At 42.5% G+C, this 21,796-nt stretch overlaps 1 protein-coding gene across 1 annotated transcript in view; it reads right to left on the bottom strand.

Annotated features, from left to right (window-relative positions):
* The window catches only part of LOC137496907 (trypsin-like), a 64,609-nt gene that overhangs the window by 41,577 nt on the left and 1,236 nt on the right, over positions 1–21,796 (bottom strand). The window contains exons 2-3 of the mRNA XM_068230013.1: positions 21,575–21,651; positions 20,621–20,727 (exon numbers count right to left, since the gene is read on the bottom strand). Coding sequence (XP_068086114.1) covers positions 20,621–20,727; positions 21,575–21,651 — 184 coding nt within the window. The remainder of the gene's footprint in view (positions 1–20,620; positions 20,728–21,574; positions 21,652–21,796) is intronic.

Below are 21,796 nucleotides of genomic sequence, written 5' to 3'. Positions count from 1 at the left end.
CACTCCCAATTTCTTAAAGTCAAAGTTCCGTTGTGTGGAGGGTGAGGGGTGAGTGAGATATAAAATTTATCGAAATTAGTGTCGAATTCATTTTCTGTGTCGCTGAGATGAATAGTAACACTCCCGAATTTCTTAAGTCAAAGTTCAGCCCCCTTTAGGGTGGGGGCGAGTGGGGAATGAGATATAAAAATAATAGAAAATATTGTCGAAGCCACAGTTTTCGGGGTCGTCGAGATAAATAGTAACATTCCGGATTTTTATAAATTCAAAGTTCAGCTCTTTTCAGGGTGGGGGTGGGGAAGTGAGATACACTGACTGACAGAGCAAATGAAACACCAAGAAGGAGTGGTCAGAACTTTATGCCAATTGCAGGGTAGACTGACGTCACTGAGGTATGCTCATGATGTGAAATGCGCCGCTGTGCTGCGCACGTAGCGAACGATAAATGGGACACGGCGTTGGCGAATGGCCCACTTCGTACCGTGATTTCTCAGCCGACAGTCATTGTAGAACGTGTTGTCGTGTGCCACAAGACACGTGTATAGCTAAGAATGCCAGGCCGCCGTCAACGGAAGCATTTCCAGCAGACAGACGACTTTACGAGGGGTATGGTGATCGGGCTGAGAAGGGCAGGTTGGTCGCTTCGTCAAATCGCAGCCGATACCCATAGGGATGTGTCCACGGTGCAGCGCCTGTGGCGAAGATGGTTGGCGCAGGAACATGTGGCACGTGCGAGGGGTCCAGGCGCAGCCCGAGTGACGTCAGCACGCGAGGATCGGCGCATCCGCCGCCAAGCGGTGGCAGCCCCGCACGCCACGTCAACCGCCATTCTTCAGCATGTGCAAGACACCCTGGCTGTTCCAATATCGACCAGAACAATTTCCCGTCGATTGGTTGAAGGAGGCCTGCACTCCCGGCGTCCGCTCAGAAGACTACCATTGACTCCACAGCATAGATGTGCACGCCTGGCATGGTGCCGGGCTAGAGCGACTTGGATGAGGGAATGGCGGAACGTCGTGTTCTGTTCTGTCAGTGATAGTCACCGCAGACGAGTGTGGCGTCGGCGTGGAGAAAGGTCAAATCCGGTAGTAACTGTGGAGCGCCCTACCGCTAGACAACGCGGCATCATGGTTTGGGGCGCTATTGCGTATGATTCCACGTCACCTCTAGTGCGTATTCAAGGCACGTTAAATGCCCACCGCTACGTGCAGCATGTACTGCGGCCGGTGGCACTCCCGTACCTTCAGGGGCTGCCCAATGCTCTGTTTCAGCAGGATAATGCCCGCCCACACACTGCTCGCACCTCCCAACAGGCTCTACGAGGTGTACAGATGCTTCCGTGGCCAGCGTACTCTCCGGATCTCTCACCAATCGAACACGTGTGGGATCTCATTGGACGCCGTTTGCAAACTCTGCCCCAGCCTCGAACGGACGACCAACTGTGGCAAAAGGTTGACAGAGAATGGAGAACCATCCCTCAGGACACCATCCGCACTCTTATTGACTCTGTACCTCGACGTGTTTCTGCGTGCTTCGCCGCTTGCGGTGGTCCTACATCCTACTGAGTCGATGCCGTGCGCATTGTGTAACCTGCATATCGGTTTGAAATAAACATCAATTATTCGCCCGTGCCGTCTCTGTTTTTTCCCCAACTTTCATCCCTTTCGAACCACTCTTTCTTGGTGTTGCATTTGCTCTGTCAGTCAGTGTATAAAAAATCGAAAATAGTGTCGAATCCATGGTTTTCTGGATCCCTGAGATGAATAGTAACATTCCAGATTTTTTAAAGTCAAATTTCAACCCCCTTTGGCATAGAGGGTGAGAAAGGGTGAAAAAATAAATTGTCCATAATGACCTAGATAATGGACGTACGTATGCTCCAGCGCGGCTACCAGCCAAAATTGTTACAAGTATGACTTTCTACCTGGAAAACATACTGTGGGAGTAAGACGCCCTTAGAACTACTAGAGATGGGAGGTGAAATATAATCCACATTAATAAACTGAAGTCGGCTTAGCGATCTATATAAATACAGCACAGTATATATATATATATATTTAAATTAAGATATAAAAATGAAAATAGACGTGAATTAATGAGATCCTTCCAGATAACACGGAAACTTAAAACTTGGCACCAGAGAAGCTGATGATTTCAGGATCCCTAGAGAAACCTAAAATTCTCAAACTTCCCTGAGGGGGCGTTGCTGGGAGTTTCAAATTTGAATAAGAACGCAGTCGTGTATATTTATCCAAAACAATAACCTATAGGTTTCATGGGATTAAAAGTTTCCTGAAAGTCCTAATTTCTAACCCTCTCCCCCATATCAAGATCGCACCATAATCTGCCAGATGAGCTAGAAAATTGAAATTTGGGAAATAATAGCCTTTAGCCTGTAACCGACGTAAAAATTAAGACACGTTTAAAATATTTACTTTTTACCCCCGAAAAATATCGAAATATTTTAATGACCGGTGTGGACCTTCTTTTCGAAGTATTTCGTGGTTAAACGGTAAGTCGTATCGAGAAGCGGATGTCGCAATCTCCGTTCAATTTGGAGTGATCTACAATTTTGGTCTAATGGCTTTTTGTCATAGTTCTATCCCTTACTCGTCAGATTTGTCTCTATTTCTCGATTTAGGTAAATTTTGCACTTTTTACCAGTATAAATGATAGCTTGGATCATTTATAAGAAAGATAGGATCATCAAATTCTACACGAACATTGGCCCAGCCAGTAGCCATATGTGAGCCAAATTCTATGTTTGTAGCTGTCACATAAGTATCCGAATAGTACAGTAATTCTCTGTGTGAAGACGTTACCCATATTTCACCCTATTCAACGTTTCTAAACCAATCCTACGTTTAATTAGATGAGATATGTGAAAATATCATAGGACCAGCCAGTTAGATCGCTTAATGAGGCCAGGGGCGTCTTATCGTGCAATCCGTTTTTAGATATGATGCACCGTTTAGCAGCAGCAATTCTGTAAATGAAGGTAAACATACATATAATTTCGTATGTCGATCTATATTTATTCACTGTGGTCGATTTGTAGCGATCTAGAAAGTGTGTGTCTGCCATTGTAATTAATACTTTACAAATCGATAGTGACTGTCAGCAGGATGGCGGCTGCTATTGTAATCAGTACTCCCCACATCGACTTTGACTGGCAGTCGGAATGGGGTGCTCCTCCAACTCCTGTGTACCATTGTAATGAATAATTCCCTTCTCGATTTAACTGGCAGAAAGCAAGGGAGCGTGCAATATATTCTCAAAATTCATTTACCTGATTCTGTTTGGCAGAATGGGTGCCCCCATTATAAACAAATTTACCCCTCTAAAATGTGACTGACGTTAGGCAAGGTGGCCTGCTATTATAATGGAAACTCACCAACTCGGTGTGACTAGCAGTAATCTGACGCGCTTTAGGAAAATGGGTCTGTCATTATAATGACAACAATACAAATCAAGTTTGACTGGCAGTAGGGAAGGTGCCTGCCATTATAATAAAAATTCCTGACATGTAATCTACCTGAAAGTAGTAAATGGGTCCTGTTAAACGAAAACTCCCCAAATCGATTGTGGCCGCGCAGTAGACAACGAGGCCTGCCATTAAATGACAATTCCCAACTCCATTGTGAATGCCAGTAGACAAGTGAGTAGTATAATGGGAGAGTTCGGCGGCACCTCCGCCGCCGCACGCCTCCGCCCGCCTCCTCCTCCGCCGCCTCCTCCGCCGCCGCCTCCCGCGGGAAATTTGAATTTTGGCGGGAAATTTGAATTTTGGCGCGAGATTTGAATTTGTAAACAAAGCCACGTGCTTTTTGACAGCTGTCATCGACAACAACGCAACGCTAACCTCACTGCTGCCATCTTGACGGGCCTAAACCTCACTAGTGCCAACTTAACCTAACTAGCATGAGGTAAACAAAGCCACGTGTTTTTTGACAGCCACGTGCTTTTTGACAGACAACAACGCATCGCTAACCTCAGTACTGCCATCTTGACGGGCCTAAACCTCAGTAGTGCCAACTTAACCTAACTAGTGCGAGATAAACAAATCCACGTGCTTTTTGACAGCCACGTGCTTTTTGACAGATTTGTAAACAAAGCCACGTGCTTTTTGACAGACAACAACGCATCGCTAACCTCAGTACTGCCATCTTGACGGGCCTAAACCTTAGTGGTACCAACTTAACCTAACTAGCGCGAGGTAAACAAAGCCACGTGCTTTTTGACAGCCACGTGTTTTTTGACAGCCACGTGCTTTTTTGACAGCTGTCATCCGCCATCTTTGAGCACGGTGCTGCCCTCTTTCGTCACCTATCATCGGCAGTGCTGCCATCTTGACGGGTTTAAACCTTAGTGCTACCAACTTAACCTCACTAGCGTGAGATAAACAAAGCCACGTGCAGCTGTCATCCGCCATCTTTGAGCATCGTGCTGCCCTCTTTAGCTACTTACCTTTGAAATGTGGTACGTTATCCGCCATCTTGCATCCGAAACCTCAGTGCTGCGCTCTATGTAGTGGCGGCAAATTCCATGTGCTCTTGTTTGGAAACAAAGCCACGTGCAGCTGTCATCCACCATCTTTAATCACCGTGCTGCCCTCTTTAGCTACTTACCTTTGACAGTTGTCATCCGCCATCTTGCATCGCCAACCTCAGTGCCGCACTCTATGTAGTGGCGGCAAATTCCACGTGCTCTTGTTTGGAAACAAATTCACGTGCTATTTTTCTGACAGCTGTCATCCGCCATCTTTGAGCACCGTGCTGCCCTCTTTAGCTACTTACCTTTGAAATGTGGTACGTCACAGCTGTCATCCGCCATCTTTAATCCAGAGAGAACAGTGCTGCAATCTATGTGGTGGCGGCAAATTCCACGTGCTTTACAAATCAACATGCTTTTTTGACAGCTGTCAACCGCCATCTTTAATCACCGTGCTGCCATCTACGTGGTGGCGGTAAATTCCACATGCTTTACAAACCTATATGCTTTTCTGACAGCTGTCATCCGCCATCTTTAATCCAGAGAGAACAGTGCTGCCCTCTATGTGGTGGCGGCAAATTCCACGTGCTCTTGTTTGGAAACAAAGCCATGTGCAGCTGTCATCCGCCATCTTTGAGCACCGTGCTGCGAGCAATTTCGTCAGTTGTCATCCGCCATCTTTAATCTACAGAACACCGTGCTGCCCTCTTTATGGCTACTACCTTAAGCACGTAGTAGCGGGCAATTTGAAAAGTTCTGTTAGCTATCATCCGCCATCTTTAATCACCGTGCTGCCATCTTTAGCTAGATACCTTTGAAATGTGGCGGCGGATAATTTGAAAAATGCTTTTTGACAGCAGCTATCTTTGAGCACCGTGCTACCCTCTATGTGGTGGCGGCAAATTCTACATGCTTTACAAACCCACGCGCTTTTTTTTTTTGACAGCCATCTTTAAGCAACAGAGTACAGTGCTGCCCTCTTTGTTGTGGCGGCAAATTCCACGTGCTCTTGTTTGGAAACAAAGCCACATGCTCTTTTGACAGCTGTCACCCGCCATCTTTAACCAACAGAGCACTATGCTGCGGGCAATTTCGTTAGCTGTCATCCGACATCTTTAATCAACAGAGCACCGTGCTGCCCTCATGCGGGGTAATTTCGTTAGCTGCCATCCGCCATCTTTAAACACCGTGCTGCCCTCTTTATGACTACTACCTTAAGCACGTAGTAGCGGGCAATTTCGTTAGCTGTCATCCGCTATCTTTGAGCACCGTGCTGCTCTCTGTAGTAGCGGGTAATTTGAAAAGTTCTGTTAGCTGTCATCCGCCATCTTTGAGCACCGTGCTGCCATCTATGTGGTGGCGGCAAATTCCACATGCTTTACAAACTCACGCGCAGCTGTCATCCACCATCTTACATCGCAAACCTCAGTGCTACACTCTATGTGGTAGCGGATAATTTTAAAAAGAAAAATTCTACAGCAGCCATCTCTCGACGCTAATTGCACAAGATGGTAGCTATACATGACTCCTTAAAGGTGCTCATGCAAGATGATCGCTATACATAGACGCCCTTGGGATGCTTGCGCAAGATGGCGGTTATACAAGGCTCCTTATGAGGGATGCTTGCGCGAGATGGTGGTTGCTCTTATGAGGCGGCTCAAGGATCCATGGCTAGAGACGCCCTAAGGATGCTTGCGCAAGATGGCGGATGCAAGATGGCGGCTATACATAGCTCCTTATGAGACAGCCAGTACAACATGTGATCAGAACATTGATTGATATGTTCAGAACACAAAATAAGTAGAATCGAACACTGTACTCGATACAACATGTGATTAAAACATTGTGTGGTGTGTTCAGAACACTAATCGAACGCTGTATTAGGGGATACCTTTGTTTAGATTGAAACATAACAAGACTAGAATTGAACACTGCACATTGATTGATGTGTTCAGAACACAAAATAAGTAGAATCGAACACTGTACTCGATGTCGTTAACTTCAACATGTGATTAAAACATTGTCTGGTGTGTTCAGAACACTACATAAGAAGAATCGAACGCTGTATTAGGGGATACCTTTGTTTAGATTGAAACATAACAAGACTAGAATTGAACACTGCACTCGATGTCGGAAGATCAGATTGAAACATAACAAGACTAGAATTGAACACTGTACATTGATTGATGTGTTCAGAACACAAAATAAGTAGAATCGAACACTGTACTCGATGTCGTTAACTTCAACATGTGATTAAAACATTGTCTGGTGTGTTCAGAACACTACATAAGTAGAATCGAACGCTGTATTAGGGGATACCTTTGTTCTAAGAAGATCAGATTGAAACATAACAAGACTAGAATTGAACACTGCACTCGATGTCGTTACATGTGATCAGAACAATGATTGATGTGTTCAGATCACTAAACAAGTAGAACCGAACACTGTACAACATGTTAGGGGGGGATACCTTTGTTTAGATTGAAACATAACAAGACTAGAATTGAACACTGCACTCGATGTCGTTACATGTGATCAGAACAATGATTGATGTGTTCAGATCACGAAACAAGTAGAACCGAACACTGTACAACATGTTAGGGGATACCTTTGTTTAGATTGAAACTAACAAGACTAGAATCGAACACTGCACTCGATGTCGTTACATGTGACCCGATACAACATGTTAGGGGATACCTTTATCCTAAGAACCGAACACTGTACAACATGTTAGGGGATACCTTTGTTTAGATTGAAACTAACAAGACTAGAATCGAACACTGCACTCGATGTCGTTACATGTGATCCGATACAACATGTTAGGGGATACCTTTGTTTAGATTGAAACATAGCAAGCCTAGAATCGAACATTGTTTGATGTGTTCAGTACAACTTCAATGATTAACATACACACTGTGCACATATCGCATAGCTAAAAACACACTGTGCACATATCGCATACCTAACACTTCAAATGATTTGCTTAGTACGAAAATAAAAATAAAAAATCTATACCGCGTAGCTAACTCGTTCATCACACTGCTAAGACGCTTAGTAATTGTGAATACACTCATACGAAAATCAAGAAAGCACACTGCGTAGCCAACTCGCTCGGCACGAAAAAATCTATACCGCGTAGCTAACTCGTTCATCACACGGCTAAGACGCTTAGTAATTGTGAATACACTCATACGAAAATCAAGAAAGCACACTGCGTAGCCAACTCGCTCGGCTCACTCGCTTAGTAATTGCAACACACACGGATAAGAATGTTCCGAGGTACTTACATGTTTTTTAAGGGGGGGTGAAAGATCATAAATTATATGTACACACATGTTGTCTCCTCCAAGTTGTAAGATGAAATAGACGCAGTACTGCGAGTTTCCACTCTAGCTGGCGAACGGAAGTAGCATGATATCTCAGCAAAAAATAAAAATACGCGTGAGCTTGCAAGTCAGACACAATGATGGATACCGCGATTCAAATCCTGGTAACTTATGCCGTCGGGAAGGGTATCCGGCGAGCATCTAGCTGTAAATCCTCGATTCTCGACAGATTCTTAATCCGAGTTCTTTGACGTCAGGAAGGGCAACTAGTTGAAAACAATTATCGAACACGCATCGCGAAGGCAAGAGTGTGCAGCGATATGCTTGTTTAGACTTGCAGATTACGAAAAGAAACATAACAAGACTTGAGTCTTAAAACAAATTCTTGCGATTTAAAATCTTAGTCAGGAAGGTCATCCAGCAGTAAAACAATAGTTCGTGATTTAAAATCTAGCAGTAAAACCCCCGATTCTCGACAGATTCTTAATCCGAGTTCTTTGACGTCAGGAAGGGCAACTAGTTGAAAACAATTATCGAACACGCATCGCGAAGGCAAGAGTGTGCAGCGATATGCTTGTTTAGACTTGCAGATTACGAAAAGAAACATAACAAGACTTGAGTCTTAAAACAAATTCTTGCGATTTAAAATCTTAGTCAGGAAGGGCATCCAGCAGTAAAACAATAGTTCGTGATTTAAAATCTAGCAGTAAAACCCCCGATTCTCGACAGATTCTTAATCCGAGTTCTTTGACGTCAGGAAGGGCGACCGGTTGAAAACAATTATCGAACACGCATCGCGAAGGCAAGAGTGTGCAGCGATATGCTTGTTTAGACTTGCAGATTACGAAAAGAAACATAACAAGACTTGAGTCTTAAAACAAATTCTTGCGATTTAAAATCTTAGTCAGGAAGGGCATCCAGCAGTAAAACAATAGTTCGTGATTTAAAATCTAGCAGTAAAACCCCCGATTCTCGACAGATTCTTAATCCGAGTTCTTTGACGTCAGGAAGGGCAACTGGTTGAAAACAATTATCGAACACGCATCGCGAAGGCAAGAGTGTGCAGCGATATACTTGTTTAGACTTGCAGATTACGAAAAGAAACATAACAAGACTTGAGTCGTAAACAAATTCTTGCGATGTAAAATCTTAGTCAGGAAGGGCATCCAGCAGTAAAACAATAGTTCGTGATTTAAAATCTAGCAGTAAAACCCCCGATTCTCGACAGATTCTTAATCCGAGTTCTTTGACGTCAGGAAGGGCAACTAGTTGAAAACAATTATCGAACACGCATCGCGAAGGCAAGAGTGTGCAGCGATATGCTTGTTTAGACTTGCAGATTACGAAAAGAAACATAAAAAGACTTGAGTCTTAAAACAAATTCTTGCGATTTAAAATCTTAGTCACGAAGGGCATCCAGCAGTAAAACAATAGTTCGTGATTTAAAATCTAGCAGTAAAACCCCCGATTCTCGACAGATTCTTAATCCGAGTTCTTTGACGTCAGGAAGGGCAACCGGTTGAAAACAATTATCGAACACGCATCGCGAAGGCAAGAGTGTGCAGCGATATGCTTGTTTAGACTTGCAGATTACGAAAAGAAACATAACAAGACTTGAGTCTTAAAACAAATTCTTGCGATTTAAAATCTTAGTCAGGAAGGGCATCCGGTACAAGACTTGAGTCTTAAAACAAATTCTTGCGATTTAAAATCTTAGTCAGGAAGGGCATCCGGTACAAGACTTGAGTCTTAAAACAAATTCTTGCGATTTAAAATCTTAGTCAGGAAGGGCATCCAGCAGTAAAACAATAGTTCGTGATTTAAAATCTAAGAAGTGCATCTAGCTGTAAAACCCCCGAATCTCGACAGATTCTTAATCCGAGTTCTTTGACGTCAGGAAGGGCAACCGGTTGAAAACAATTATCGAACACGCATCGCGAAGGCAAGAGTGTGCAAAGGACAACTCAACAAATTCTTGCGATTTAAACACATTTTTATTCCCAAGAGAATCGAACCTGAGACTACCGGGTGAGAGGCATGCATACTGTAGGCTATGGGTTTGTTCTACTGTCCATGAAGTCGTATCAGCGCAGAGCGAGCAGCGGAATGCGTGTGTTAGCTGAAATTGTACACGTATCTTCCGGCTCGGCCTTGAACGAGGACACTGATAAGCGGCTTGTAACTCGCGAACGTCTTCTTAGCTGAGTACCATTCAAGCTCTTAAAACACAGTACTAATTAAGGTTGTAAAATATTCTGAAATAGTCCTCCTCTGTGGTGTAGTAGTTAGTGTGATTAGCTGCTACCCTCGGAGGTCCGAGTTCGATTCCCGGCTCTGCCACGGAATGTGTAGCATTTAGCCTATGTAAGTTCCTAACGTAAACTATCATGATTGTACGGAGAGGTTAAAACACACTCAGTGCCTACTCCTATCGAAAGAACCTGCACGGTACCGGCATGTAGGCTTCTCCTGGTGAAGGAGCTTGCACATGGTTTAACGCCTCCTATCAACAGCCCTTACTTAATGCTGGCTTTTTTGCACACCCCGCCTCACACCATAGTTTTATACGACCGGCTGCCCTTCCTGACTAGGATTTTAAATCGCAGTATACGCGATAAATTTGTTGTAGCGGGTTTTATAACTAGATATCCCGGTACCGATACATAGCCTACTCCACTGAAGAAGCCTGCACAAGGCTTATTGCCTCCATCCGACAAATGAATCAGCATCAACACTCTTGTACTCAAAAAAATAATTTTAGACCGAGTTCGATTCCCGGCTCTGCCACGGAATGTGTAGCATTTAGCCTATGTAAGTTCCTAACGTAAACTATCATGATTGTACGGAGAGGTTAAAACACACACAGTGCCTACTCATATCGAAAGAACCTGCACGGTACCGGCATGTAGGCTTCTCCTGGTGAAGGAGCTTGCACATAGTTTAACGCCTCCTATCAACAGCCCTTACTTAATGCTGGATTTTTTGCACACCCCGCCTCACACCATAGTTTTATACGACCGGCTGCCCTTCCTGACTAGGATTTTAAATCGCAGTATACGCGATAAATTTGTTGTAGCGGGTTTTATAGCTAGATATCCCGGTACCGATACATAGCCTACTCCACTGAAGAAGCCTGCACAAGGCTTATTGCCTCCATCCGACAAATGAATCAGCATCAACACACTTGTACTCAAAAAATAATTTTCGAAGGAGTCTGCACAAGGTTTAACGTCCCCATCAACAGCCCTTACTTATTGCTAGCTTTTTTGCACACCCCGCCTCACACCATAGTTTTACGACCGGCTGCCCTTCCTGACTAAGATTTTAAATCGATATCCCGACATAGCCTACTCCTACCGAAGAAGGCAGCTTAACGCCTCCATCCAACAAATGAATCACACTAAAACACTCTTCAATCATTCTCGCTACTTCGGATGATAGCGGGTTCGAACTGGAAGCTGTAAATGCTAGGCGTGGGACCTGTGCGATCATCATTACATGATCTAGCCGGATACCCTTCCCGACGGCATAAGTTACCAGGATTTGAATCGCGGTATCCATCATTGTGTCTGACTTGCAAGCTCACGCGTATTTTTATTTTTTGCTGAGATATCATGCTACTTCCGTTCGCCAGCTAGGGTGGAAACTCGCAGTACTGCGTCTATTTCATCTTACAACTTGGAGGAGACAACATGTGTGTACATATAATTTATGATCTTTCACCCCCCCTTAAAAACATGTAAGTATCTCGGAACATTCTTATCCGTGTGTGTTGCAATTACTAAGCGAGTGAGCCGAGCGAGTTGGCTACGCAGTGTGCTTTCTTGATTTTCGTATGAGTGTATTCACAATTACTAAGCGTCTTAGCAGTGTGATGAACGAGTTAGCTACGCGGTATAGATTTTTTCGTGCCGAGCGAGTTGGCTACGCAGTGTGCTTTCTTGATTTTCGTATGAGTGTATTCACAATTACTAAGCGTCTTAGCAGTGTGATGAACGAGTTAGCTACGCGGTATAGATTTTTTATTTTTATTTTCGTACTAAGCAAATCATTTGAAGTGTTAGGTATGCGATATGTGCACAGTGTGTTTTTAGCTATGCGATATGTGCACAGTGTGTATGTTAATCATTGAAGTTGTACTGAACACATCAAACAATGTTCGATTCTAGGCTTGCTATGTTTCAATCTAAACAAAGGTATCCCCTAACATGTTGTATCGGATCACATGTAACGACATCGAGTGCAGTGTTCGATTCTAGTCTTGTTAGTTTCAATCTAAACAAAGGTATCCCCTAACATGTTGTACAGTGTTCGGTTCTTAGGATAAAGGTATCCCCTAACATGTTGTATCGGGTCACATGTAACGACATCGAGTGCAGTGTTCGATTCTAGTCTTGTTAGTTTCAATCTAAACAAAGGTATCCCCTAACATGTTGTACAGTGTTCGGTTCTACTTGTTTCGTGATCTGAACACATCAATCATTGTTCTGATCACATGTAACGACATCGAGTGCAGTGTTCAATTCTAGTCTTGTTATGTTTCAATCTAAACAAAGGTATCCCCCCCTAACATGTTGTACAGTGTTCGGTTCTACTTGTTTAGTGATCTGAACACATCAATCATTGTTCTGATCACATGTAACGACATCGAGTGCAGTGTTCAATTCTAGTCTTGTTATGTTTCAATCTGATCTTCTTAGAACAAAGGTATCCCCTAATACAGCGTTCGATTCTACTTATGTAGTGTTCTGAACACACCAGACAATGTTTTAGTCACATGTTGAAGTTAACGACATCGAGTACAGTGTTCGATTCTACTTATTTTGTGTTCTGAACACATCAATCAATGTACAGTGTTCAATTCTAGTCTTGTTATGTTTCAATCTGATCTTCCGACATCGAGTGCAGTGTTCAATTCTAGTCTTATTATGTTTCAATCTAAACAAAGGTATCCCCTAATACAGCGTTCGATTCTACTTATGTAGTGTTCTGAACACACCAGCCAATGTTTTAATCACATGTTGAAGTTAACGACATCGAGTACAGTGTTCGATTCTACTTATTTTGTGTTCTGAACACATCAATCAATGTGCAGTGTTCAATTCTAGTCTTGTTATGTTTCAATCTAAACAAAGGTATCCCCTAATACAGCGTTCGATTAGTGTTCTGAACACACCACACAATGTTTTAATCACATGTTGTATCGAGTACAGTGTTCGATTCTACTTATTTTGTGTTCTGAACACATCAATCAATGTTCTGATCACATGTTGTACTGGCTGTCTCATAAGGAGCTATGTATAGCCGCCATCTTGCATCCGCCATCTTGCGCAAGCATCCTTAGGGCGTCTCTAGCCATGGATCCTTGAGCCGCCTCATAAGAGCAACCACCATCTCGCGCAAGCATCCCTCATAAGGAGCCTTGTATAACCGCCATCTTGCGCAAGCATCCCAAGGGCGTCTATGTATAGCGATCATCTTGCATGAGCACCTTTAAGGAGTCATGTATAGCTACCATCTTGTGCAATTAGCGTCGAGAGATGGCTGCTGTAGAATTTTTCTTTTTAAAATTATCCGCTACCACATAGAGTGTAGCACTGAGGTTTGCGATGTAAGATGGTGGATGACAGCTGCGCGTGAGTTTGTAAAGCATGTGGAATTTGCCGCCACCACATAGATGGCAGCACGGTGCTCAAAGATGGCGGATGACAGCTAACAGAACTTTTCAAATTACCCGCTACTACAGAGAGCAGCACGGTGCTCAAAGATAGCGGATGACAGCTAACGAAATTGCCCGCTACTACGTGCTTAAGGTAGTAGTCATAAAGAGGGCAGCACGGTGTTTAAAGATGGCGGATGGCAGCTAACGAAATTACCCCGCATGAGGGCAGCACGGTGCTCTGTTGATTAAAGATGTCGGATGACAGCTAACGAAATTGCCCGCAGCATAGTGCTCTGTTGGTTAAAGATGGCGGGTGACAGCTGTCAAAAGAGCATGTGGCTTTGTTTCCAAACAAGAGCACGTGGAATTTGCCGCCACAACAAAGAGGGCAGCACTGTACTCTGTTGCTTAAAGATGGCTGTCAAAAAAGAAGAAAGCGCGTGGGTTTGTAAAGCATGTAGAATTTGCCGCCACCACATAGAGGGTAGCACGGTGCTCAAAGATAGCTGCTGTCAAAAAGCATTTTTCAAATTATCCGCCGCCACATTTCAAAGGTATCTAGCTAAAGATGGCAGCACGGTGATTAAAGATGGCGGATGATAGCTAACAGAACTTTTCAAATTGCCCGCTACTACGTGCTTAAGGTAGTAGCCATAAAGAGGGCAGCACGGTGTTCTGTAGATTAAAGATGGCGGATGACAACTGACGAAATTGCTCGCAGCACGGTGCTCAAAGATGGCGGATGACAGCTGCACATGGCTTTGTTTCCAAACAAGAGCACGTGGAATTTGCCGCCACCACATAGAGGGAGCACTGTTCTCTCTGGATTAAAGATGGCGGATGACAGCTGTCAGAAAAGCATATAGGTTTGTAAAGCATGTGGAATTTACCGCCACCACATAGATGGCAGCACGGTGATTAAAGATGGCGGTTGACAGCTGTCAAAAAAGCATGTTGATTTGTAAAGCACGTGGAATTTGCCGCCACCACATAGATTGCAGCACTGTTCTCTCTGGATTAAAGATGGCGGATGACAGCTGTGACGTACCACATTTCAAAGGTAAGTAGCTAAAGAGGGCGGCACGGTGCTCAAAGATGGCGGATGACAGCTGTCAGAAAAATAGCACGTGAATTTGTTTCCAAACAAGAGCACGTGGAATTTGCCGCCACTACATAGAGTGCGGCACTGAGGTTGGCGATGCAAGATGGCGGATGACAACTGTCAAAGGTAAGTAGCTAAAGAGGGCAGCACGGTGATTAAAGATGGTGGATGACAGCTGCACGTGGCTTTGTTTCCAAACAAGAGCACATGGAATTTGCCGCCACTACATAGAGCGCAGCACTGAGGTTTCGGATGCAAGATGGCGGATAACGTACCACATTTCAAAGGTAAGTAGCTAAAGAGGGCAGCACGATGCTCAAAGATGGCGGATGACAGCTGCACGTGGCTTTGTTTATCTCACACTAGTGAGGTTAAGTTGGTAGCACTAAGGTTTAGACCCGTCAAGATGGCAGCACTGCCGATGATAGGTGACGAAAGAGGGCAGCACCGTGCTCAAAGATGGCGGATGACAGCTGTCAAAAAAGCACGTGGCTGTCAAAAAACACGTGGCTGTCAAAAAGCACGTGGCTTTGTTTACCTCGCGCTAGTTAGGTTAAGTTGGTACCACTAAGGTTTAGGCCCGTCAAGATGGCAGTACTGAGGTTAGCGATGCGTTGTTGTCTGTCAAAAAGCACGTGGCTTTGTTTACAAATCTGTCAAAAAGCACGTGGCTGTCAAAAAGCACGTGGATTTGTTTATCTCGCACTAGTTAGGTTAAGTTGGCACTACTGAGGTTTAGGCCCGTCAAGATGGCAGTACTGAGGTTAGCGATGCGTTGTTGTCTGTCAAAAAGCACGTGGCTGTCAAAAAACACGTGGCTTTGTTTACCTCATGCTAGTTAGGTTAAGTTGGCACTAGTGAGGTTTAGGCCCGTCAAGATGGCAGCAGTGAGGTTAGCGTTGCGTTGTTGTCGATGACAGCTGTCAAAAAGCACGTGGCTTTGTTTACAAATTCAAATCTCGCGCCAAAATTCAAATTTCCCGCCAAAATTCAAATTTCCCGCGGGAGGCGGCGGCGGAGGAGGCGGCGGAGGAGGAGGCGGGCGAAGGCGTGCAGCGGCGGAGGTGCCGCCGAACTCTCCCATTATACTACTCAAGTGGACCTGCCGTTATCATCACAACTCCGCAACTCGCACTTTATATTGGAAACAATGTCTGTGGACCACTCTATGCTGTTTCTCGGATAACGCTAAGAGACATGCAATTTAAAAATTCTTACTCGCTGCATGTACAGTAATGTATTTCAATATCTGTATACAATGAGGAATACCGTAGCGAAGCACGGGTATATTTGCTAGTTAATATACAGTATATAAGAAAACATGAAGGTCCAATAATACTGCCGTGAGGAATTCCCTTCTTAATTATTGCATAGTTTGATAAAGCTTAATACTCTAATACTCTGAGATCTATTTTCTAGAAATATAGCCACCCATTCAGTCACTCTTTTCTCAAGTCCAATCGCACTCAATTTTGTCGGTAGTTTCCCGCCTTAGATAGGTCAATCACGAAACAGTCCATTTGACCTCCTGAATCCAAGGTATCTGCTCCATCTTGCTGAAATCCTACAAGCTGAGCTTCAGTGGAATAACCTTTCCTAAACCCGAACTGCCTCATATCGAACCAATTACTAATTTCGAAAACATGACTAATATTATCAGAAAAAGTGTCTTCCCAAAGCTTACATGCAATGCATGTCAAACTGACTGGCGTGTACTATTCAACTTTATGACTATCAACGTTTATTTTATACACAAGATCTACTATAGCACTCTCCTTTCATTTGGTATAGCTCGGTTATGCAAACAGTAATCTTATGAGTACTTCAGATATGATACTATATCCCCACTCATTCTCTTTAGCATATTGGAACCTGTTATTGCCTTAAAATTCCTATATATATATATACTTCCATTTTTCACTAAAATTTTTATGACTGCCAATTAACCTTGCCATCATGTAATCATTAGCTGACGTTTTACTAAATTCAATTTTCTAGTGTCTTCCTTTAATTTCTCCTTACTTCCATAGCCAATTTATTAATCTATTTCTTTCCAACCATCACCTCCTTCTTAGTATCATTAGTTCTATGTTATAATATAGTGGGGCTTTACCATTCCTTACCACCTTTAAAGGTACAAACCTGCTCTCTCATTGCTCAACATAGGTTTTAACGTCAAGATTCTGTGTACATTTTTATTTACAGTTTTTCACCGATCATCGTTACTTCTTAAAAACTCCCTCATGCCCAACTTTTGTCAGCTACATTAAACTGCCTAATAGTCCTAATTTTAGAGCTCCCTTTCTATCACATTTATTTTTAACTACGAAAAATTTATCTGCACGATCACTAATACCATTATTACTTCGGTTTCTCTATCGAGGTCATCTGGCTTTACCAGCACAACGTCCAGAATATACTTTCCTCTAGTTGGTTCCATCACATTTCGGATCAGCTGTCCTTCCCATATTAACTTATTTGCCTTTTGTTGGTCATGTTTCCTGTCATTCGCATTACCTTCCCAATTGACATTCGGTGAATTGAGGTCACCAGCTACAATCATGTTCCTTTCCATATCGTTTTACACATAGCTGATTATGTTAACAAGTAATTCCGAAACAGCGTCAGCGCGTCCATTTCCCGATCTCTACGCTCCAAAACGTCAATTTGCCTATTATCTTTAGAGATGATCCTTACATCTAGAATATCATGTTTGTCATCTTTAATATTTTTGTAGCTCACAAATTCAACTTTCTCCAGAATGAGTACTCCACTTCTTACCATGCCGATCCTGTCTCTACGATACACACTCCCGTCTCGTGAGAAAATTTTTGCATCCATTATGTTACTTCTCGGCCATGATTCTACTCCTATTACAATACCTGACAATTATATATCTACTAAATTAATTCTATTCATTTCTTTATAATACTTCTACAGTAAAACACTAACACATATTTGTCATCCCTACTTGACTTCCTGATCCCTGTACACTTACCACCTCTCACTCGACCATCTCGTTTCCCTGAATGTACCTCCCTAAAATCCCTCTAAACAAACTTGCTAACTTATATGTACCACTGCGGTTTACAGCACGTGAATGCCATCTGAGCGCAGATCCTTATCTCCTAGCCACACATTAGGATCTAAAAATTTCACTCCTAGTTTCCAATTTACCTACACCATAGTCTCACTTAAATCCCCAGTCACATTTCTGCCAGTATCCCTCCTACACAGCATTCCTTAAATTTCACCCGCGTTGCATTTATCAGATTCCACGCATCCCCAACAATATCGTCAATTATACCTTCTTGAATTAAGTTGTTAGTACCAACGTGAAACACTACCACCTTCTCCCTCCCCTGCTCTTTCTCTTCCACTTTCCCAACATCTGCCTTAACCTAATTCCTGGATAACACTCTACCCTGGCTCCCTTTCCTCCCCACATTTTCCCTACATGCCTAACAATGGAGTCCCCCTTGACCAGAGCCTCAAACCAACCCACGTCATTTCTTCCACTCCCCTCCTGCTCAGCCCTATCTTTTCTTACGGCTACAGAAACTACTTCCTCCTCCCTTCTCTCCGTCCCATAACCGTGTTCCACCTGTATTTTCCAACCCTCTACTCTACATTCACCGTTCCTAACTTTTCCTCTACTCCTACTACCACACTTCTCAGCAACACTTCCCTGTTCCTCATCTTCCCTCTGTTGTTCTACCTGCAATGACTCGTACCGCTTTCTCACAGACGCATGTCATGAATTCTGATCCTGCAATATCGTTCCCCTTAAAACATTAGACCACTTGTCTTCTGCAATTCTCTCTTTCCCTCCCATCCCTCTTTTACACCTACTATATCCTGCACATTGTTTGAAGGAGGCATACTTTCCCTCCTGTCCTCTGTGAGAATCATAATTTTCTCATTCAAACCCTCCAACTCGTACCTCATGCTCCCTCATACTATTGGAGATATAAATTTTTCAATTTTTAAATATTCATACAACAGACAAAACTCTAGTTTGGTGCTATTTTAAAAATATGAATGTAATAATCAATTGATCACAAACTGCAGAACTACACTTAATTCTTGTACATACTGAAACTCGTTTTAACATTTTCAAAAAACATGATACAAAAATATATTTTTAATCATATAATAATAATACTGTACATCAATTCTTCAAAACACAAACTCAGTTAGTAATTATAATTACAAGAAATTCAATGGATCAGGTGTTTATATGCTTAAATGTAGTAGCTGTAATTGTCCGTCCACCTGTATCAGCCAAACAGGTAGAAACTTTGACACGAGGTACTTAGAACATGTAAATCAATGTAAATACAATAGATTTTCAGCTATGAGAAAACATATGATGGACTCAAACCATAAATTCACGAATATTGATCAGGATCTAAGAATCTTAAAAATGGTTACTGAGGGCTCTCTGGTGAATACCTTAGAGAATTGTTTCATCCACCTTCATGAATTCTTTAATCCGAATTTCAACCTTAATGAAATATCTGAGAAAAGAAACCTTTTATATGATATATTAATTCTATTTTCAATAAAAAGAAATTAAGTACTCTAAACCCCCTCCTTTCCCTCCAGCAATCAACCACCATTCCACATACCTCATCCCCAATTTAGTCATATTTTATTATTTTATTTTATTATTTTTATTATTTGTTTTTTCATATTTTCCTCCACGTTTTGCCTCCATGGTGGAAAAATGAACATATTAACTGTTTCCTATCAACATCATTCTGTTCATATTTGTTTAAGCTGAGCTGAGTTCTAGGAGATTCCTCAAGTGCTAGTATTTTAAGTACTTCTTCAGTAATCCATATTGGGAGTAAATGAACATCTCAACACTTTTCCACCAACCTCATTCTGTTCACACTTGTTTCAGCTGTGTTCTAGAAAATTCCTCAAGTGCTGGTATTTTAGTGTTTCACGTGGTCGTCTGTGAGGTAGAGTCTTCAAATTGGAGGAAAGCTGAGAGCTTCCACAGGACATGTAATTTTGATTACTTGTCTTGAATTTCATGCTTGCTTCATATATTTTATCTATATTCATGCTTTGCCTTAACTTTGATTTTGGCTGATTATGGTCTCTGGTAAGACCGAATCTACTTTCAACAAATATATGTAACTCTTCTAAGGGTAAGGTAAGGGTTATTCTGCCCGAATGCAGGTCCGAACCTCCGCAGAGGTATTCCTGAGCCGGAGTTTACGTGCGGTAGGGTGGCCAGTTCCTTTCCGCTCCTCCATTCCCTTACCCCCCACCAACAGCGCGTGACAACCCATCCAACTCCTGACCACGCCCAAATGTTGCTTAACTTCGGAGATCTCACTGGATCCGATGTTTCAACACGGTTACGGCCGTTGGCTAACTTTTCTAAGGTTACAGCAAACAGTTTTGAATAGATTTTAGCTTTTGTTTTACAATGTAAATTAATATGAAATTTATTACCTATGATTACTGAAAATTTATCTGAAAATTTCAAGTGAATCTTATGAAAACTCTTTCTCAAGGAACATTTTATACATGGCAATGAGCTGATAATGTTTTAAGGTAGAAAGAATGCAATTGATAGCTTAAAGAATCATACTTGCACTGAAAATACTCCCTCAGACTTCTGTCCTTTTTATAAACAGCACAGGCTTACTATCAGGTAAATATCTTCCAGCGGGATTATTGAAATGTTAGTCGGAAAGATCTTTCAAGCCATTATTGACTGACAAACTGCGAAAAGGGGGCGTATGCTTGCTGTATTATATATGCCGTGCCACTATCCCTTAAACCAGGAAATGGGAACTTTTAAAATGACGTTGGGGCAAAAGTGATAACAGTGTATTTTGAGGAAAAGGTAGAAAAATCGATTTTTGGTCAAAAATCCAAAACATTTCAGTCTTGACTACCCTTTAGGTAGCAAGCTATGCACCTCAGAAACCTCTTTCTGCGCTCCTGTACATTTAGTAAATTGTCACGGTAGTTTACCTCTGACGTTCATAAATATTTAGTATATTTATCACTTACACTTCGCCGCAATATGCTGCAGTCAATACGTGGTGTTTGTCCAAAATGCTTCCACCGCAGAGATGAGCGTAAGTGTTGGTTTCAGGATTTATATATCCGATTGACACCTGCAAACGAAGAATAACATGCAAATGCTATAGAATTGAAATGTTTTCGTTTAGAAGCTTGTGATATAATGATTTCATTTCGTGTGGCTATCGGTAGCCTGGTACATCCCATCCCCCCCCCCTTCCCCGACGCGGTACGCAGCATCTGTCTTGTATAAGAACTGTGCGTAATTGGTATGGAGGATGGTGTTATGTGTGAGTGGCAGGAATGTTGAGGAAAGCACAAGCCCACAGTCCTCTAGTCAAAGGAATTAACCATTTAAATTTAAAATCTACAACGGACCTAGAATCGAACTTGGGACCCTATGCAACGATAGCCACTACGCTGATTTTTCAGCCAAACAGCAGCACGGGAAGTTTTGTGGTGGTTTTAACACATTTAATTTCAAAATGAAATAAAATTGTCATAGCATTTATTCCCCATGCGTCGAGATGAAATAAAATAAAATCAGGCCATCATGTGAAAATAAACACAAACCTAAGCCGAAAAATGGATGTGGATTATGTTACTGCTGAATGTCTGTAACTGAAACAAAGTTGAAGCTTAAATATCCCACATCTACAAAACCTTCAGAAAATCGGTCCTGGGATATATTCAGAACCAGAAGCGGTATTCTCAAAGCCTGGATCTCAACTGTTTTATTCTTTCCAGTGTAAAACTTGAAATTAGTTTCTGGAGAACACTAAGCCACATTTCACACTATAACTGTTTAAAACATATTCCCCTAGAGCTCTTCTTAGCATGCGTTTAGCGTCGCGTGTCACAAGACGGCGAAGTTTCACGTCCATTGTCACGTGTTTAAGTTGCTGCCGTATTCTATACGACTATGAACGAATCTGTACTCACCTGATACGGGAATTCGCCGGGCAAGGCATATCTTCCCCCGGCTATTCTCTCGTCATTTCCTGCGATTGTACGTCCATCTGAGTAAAACAGAAGAAACAACATGTGCGTTATGTACAAGTTATTCTCCTTGTCATATGGTTACTACTGTATCTTTGCAGTTTAGTGGACATAAATTGGAATATATCTTCTAGCGGGTTTTATTTGCCTCAATGTTGGAATTAT

This window comes from Anabrus simplex, chromosome 1 (genome assembly GCF_040414725.1).
Source record: "Anabrus simplex isolate iqAnaSimp1 chromosome 1, ASM4041472v1, whole genome shotgun sequence".
NCBI lineage: Eukaryota > Metazoa > Arthropoda > Insecta > Orthoptera > Tettigoniidae > Anabrus > Anabrus simplex.
This window is presented reverse-complemented; position numbering and strand designations above follow the sequence as displayed.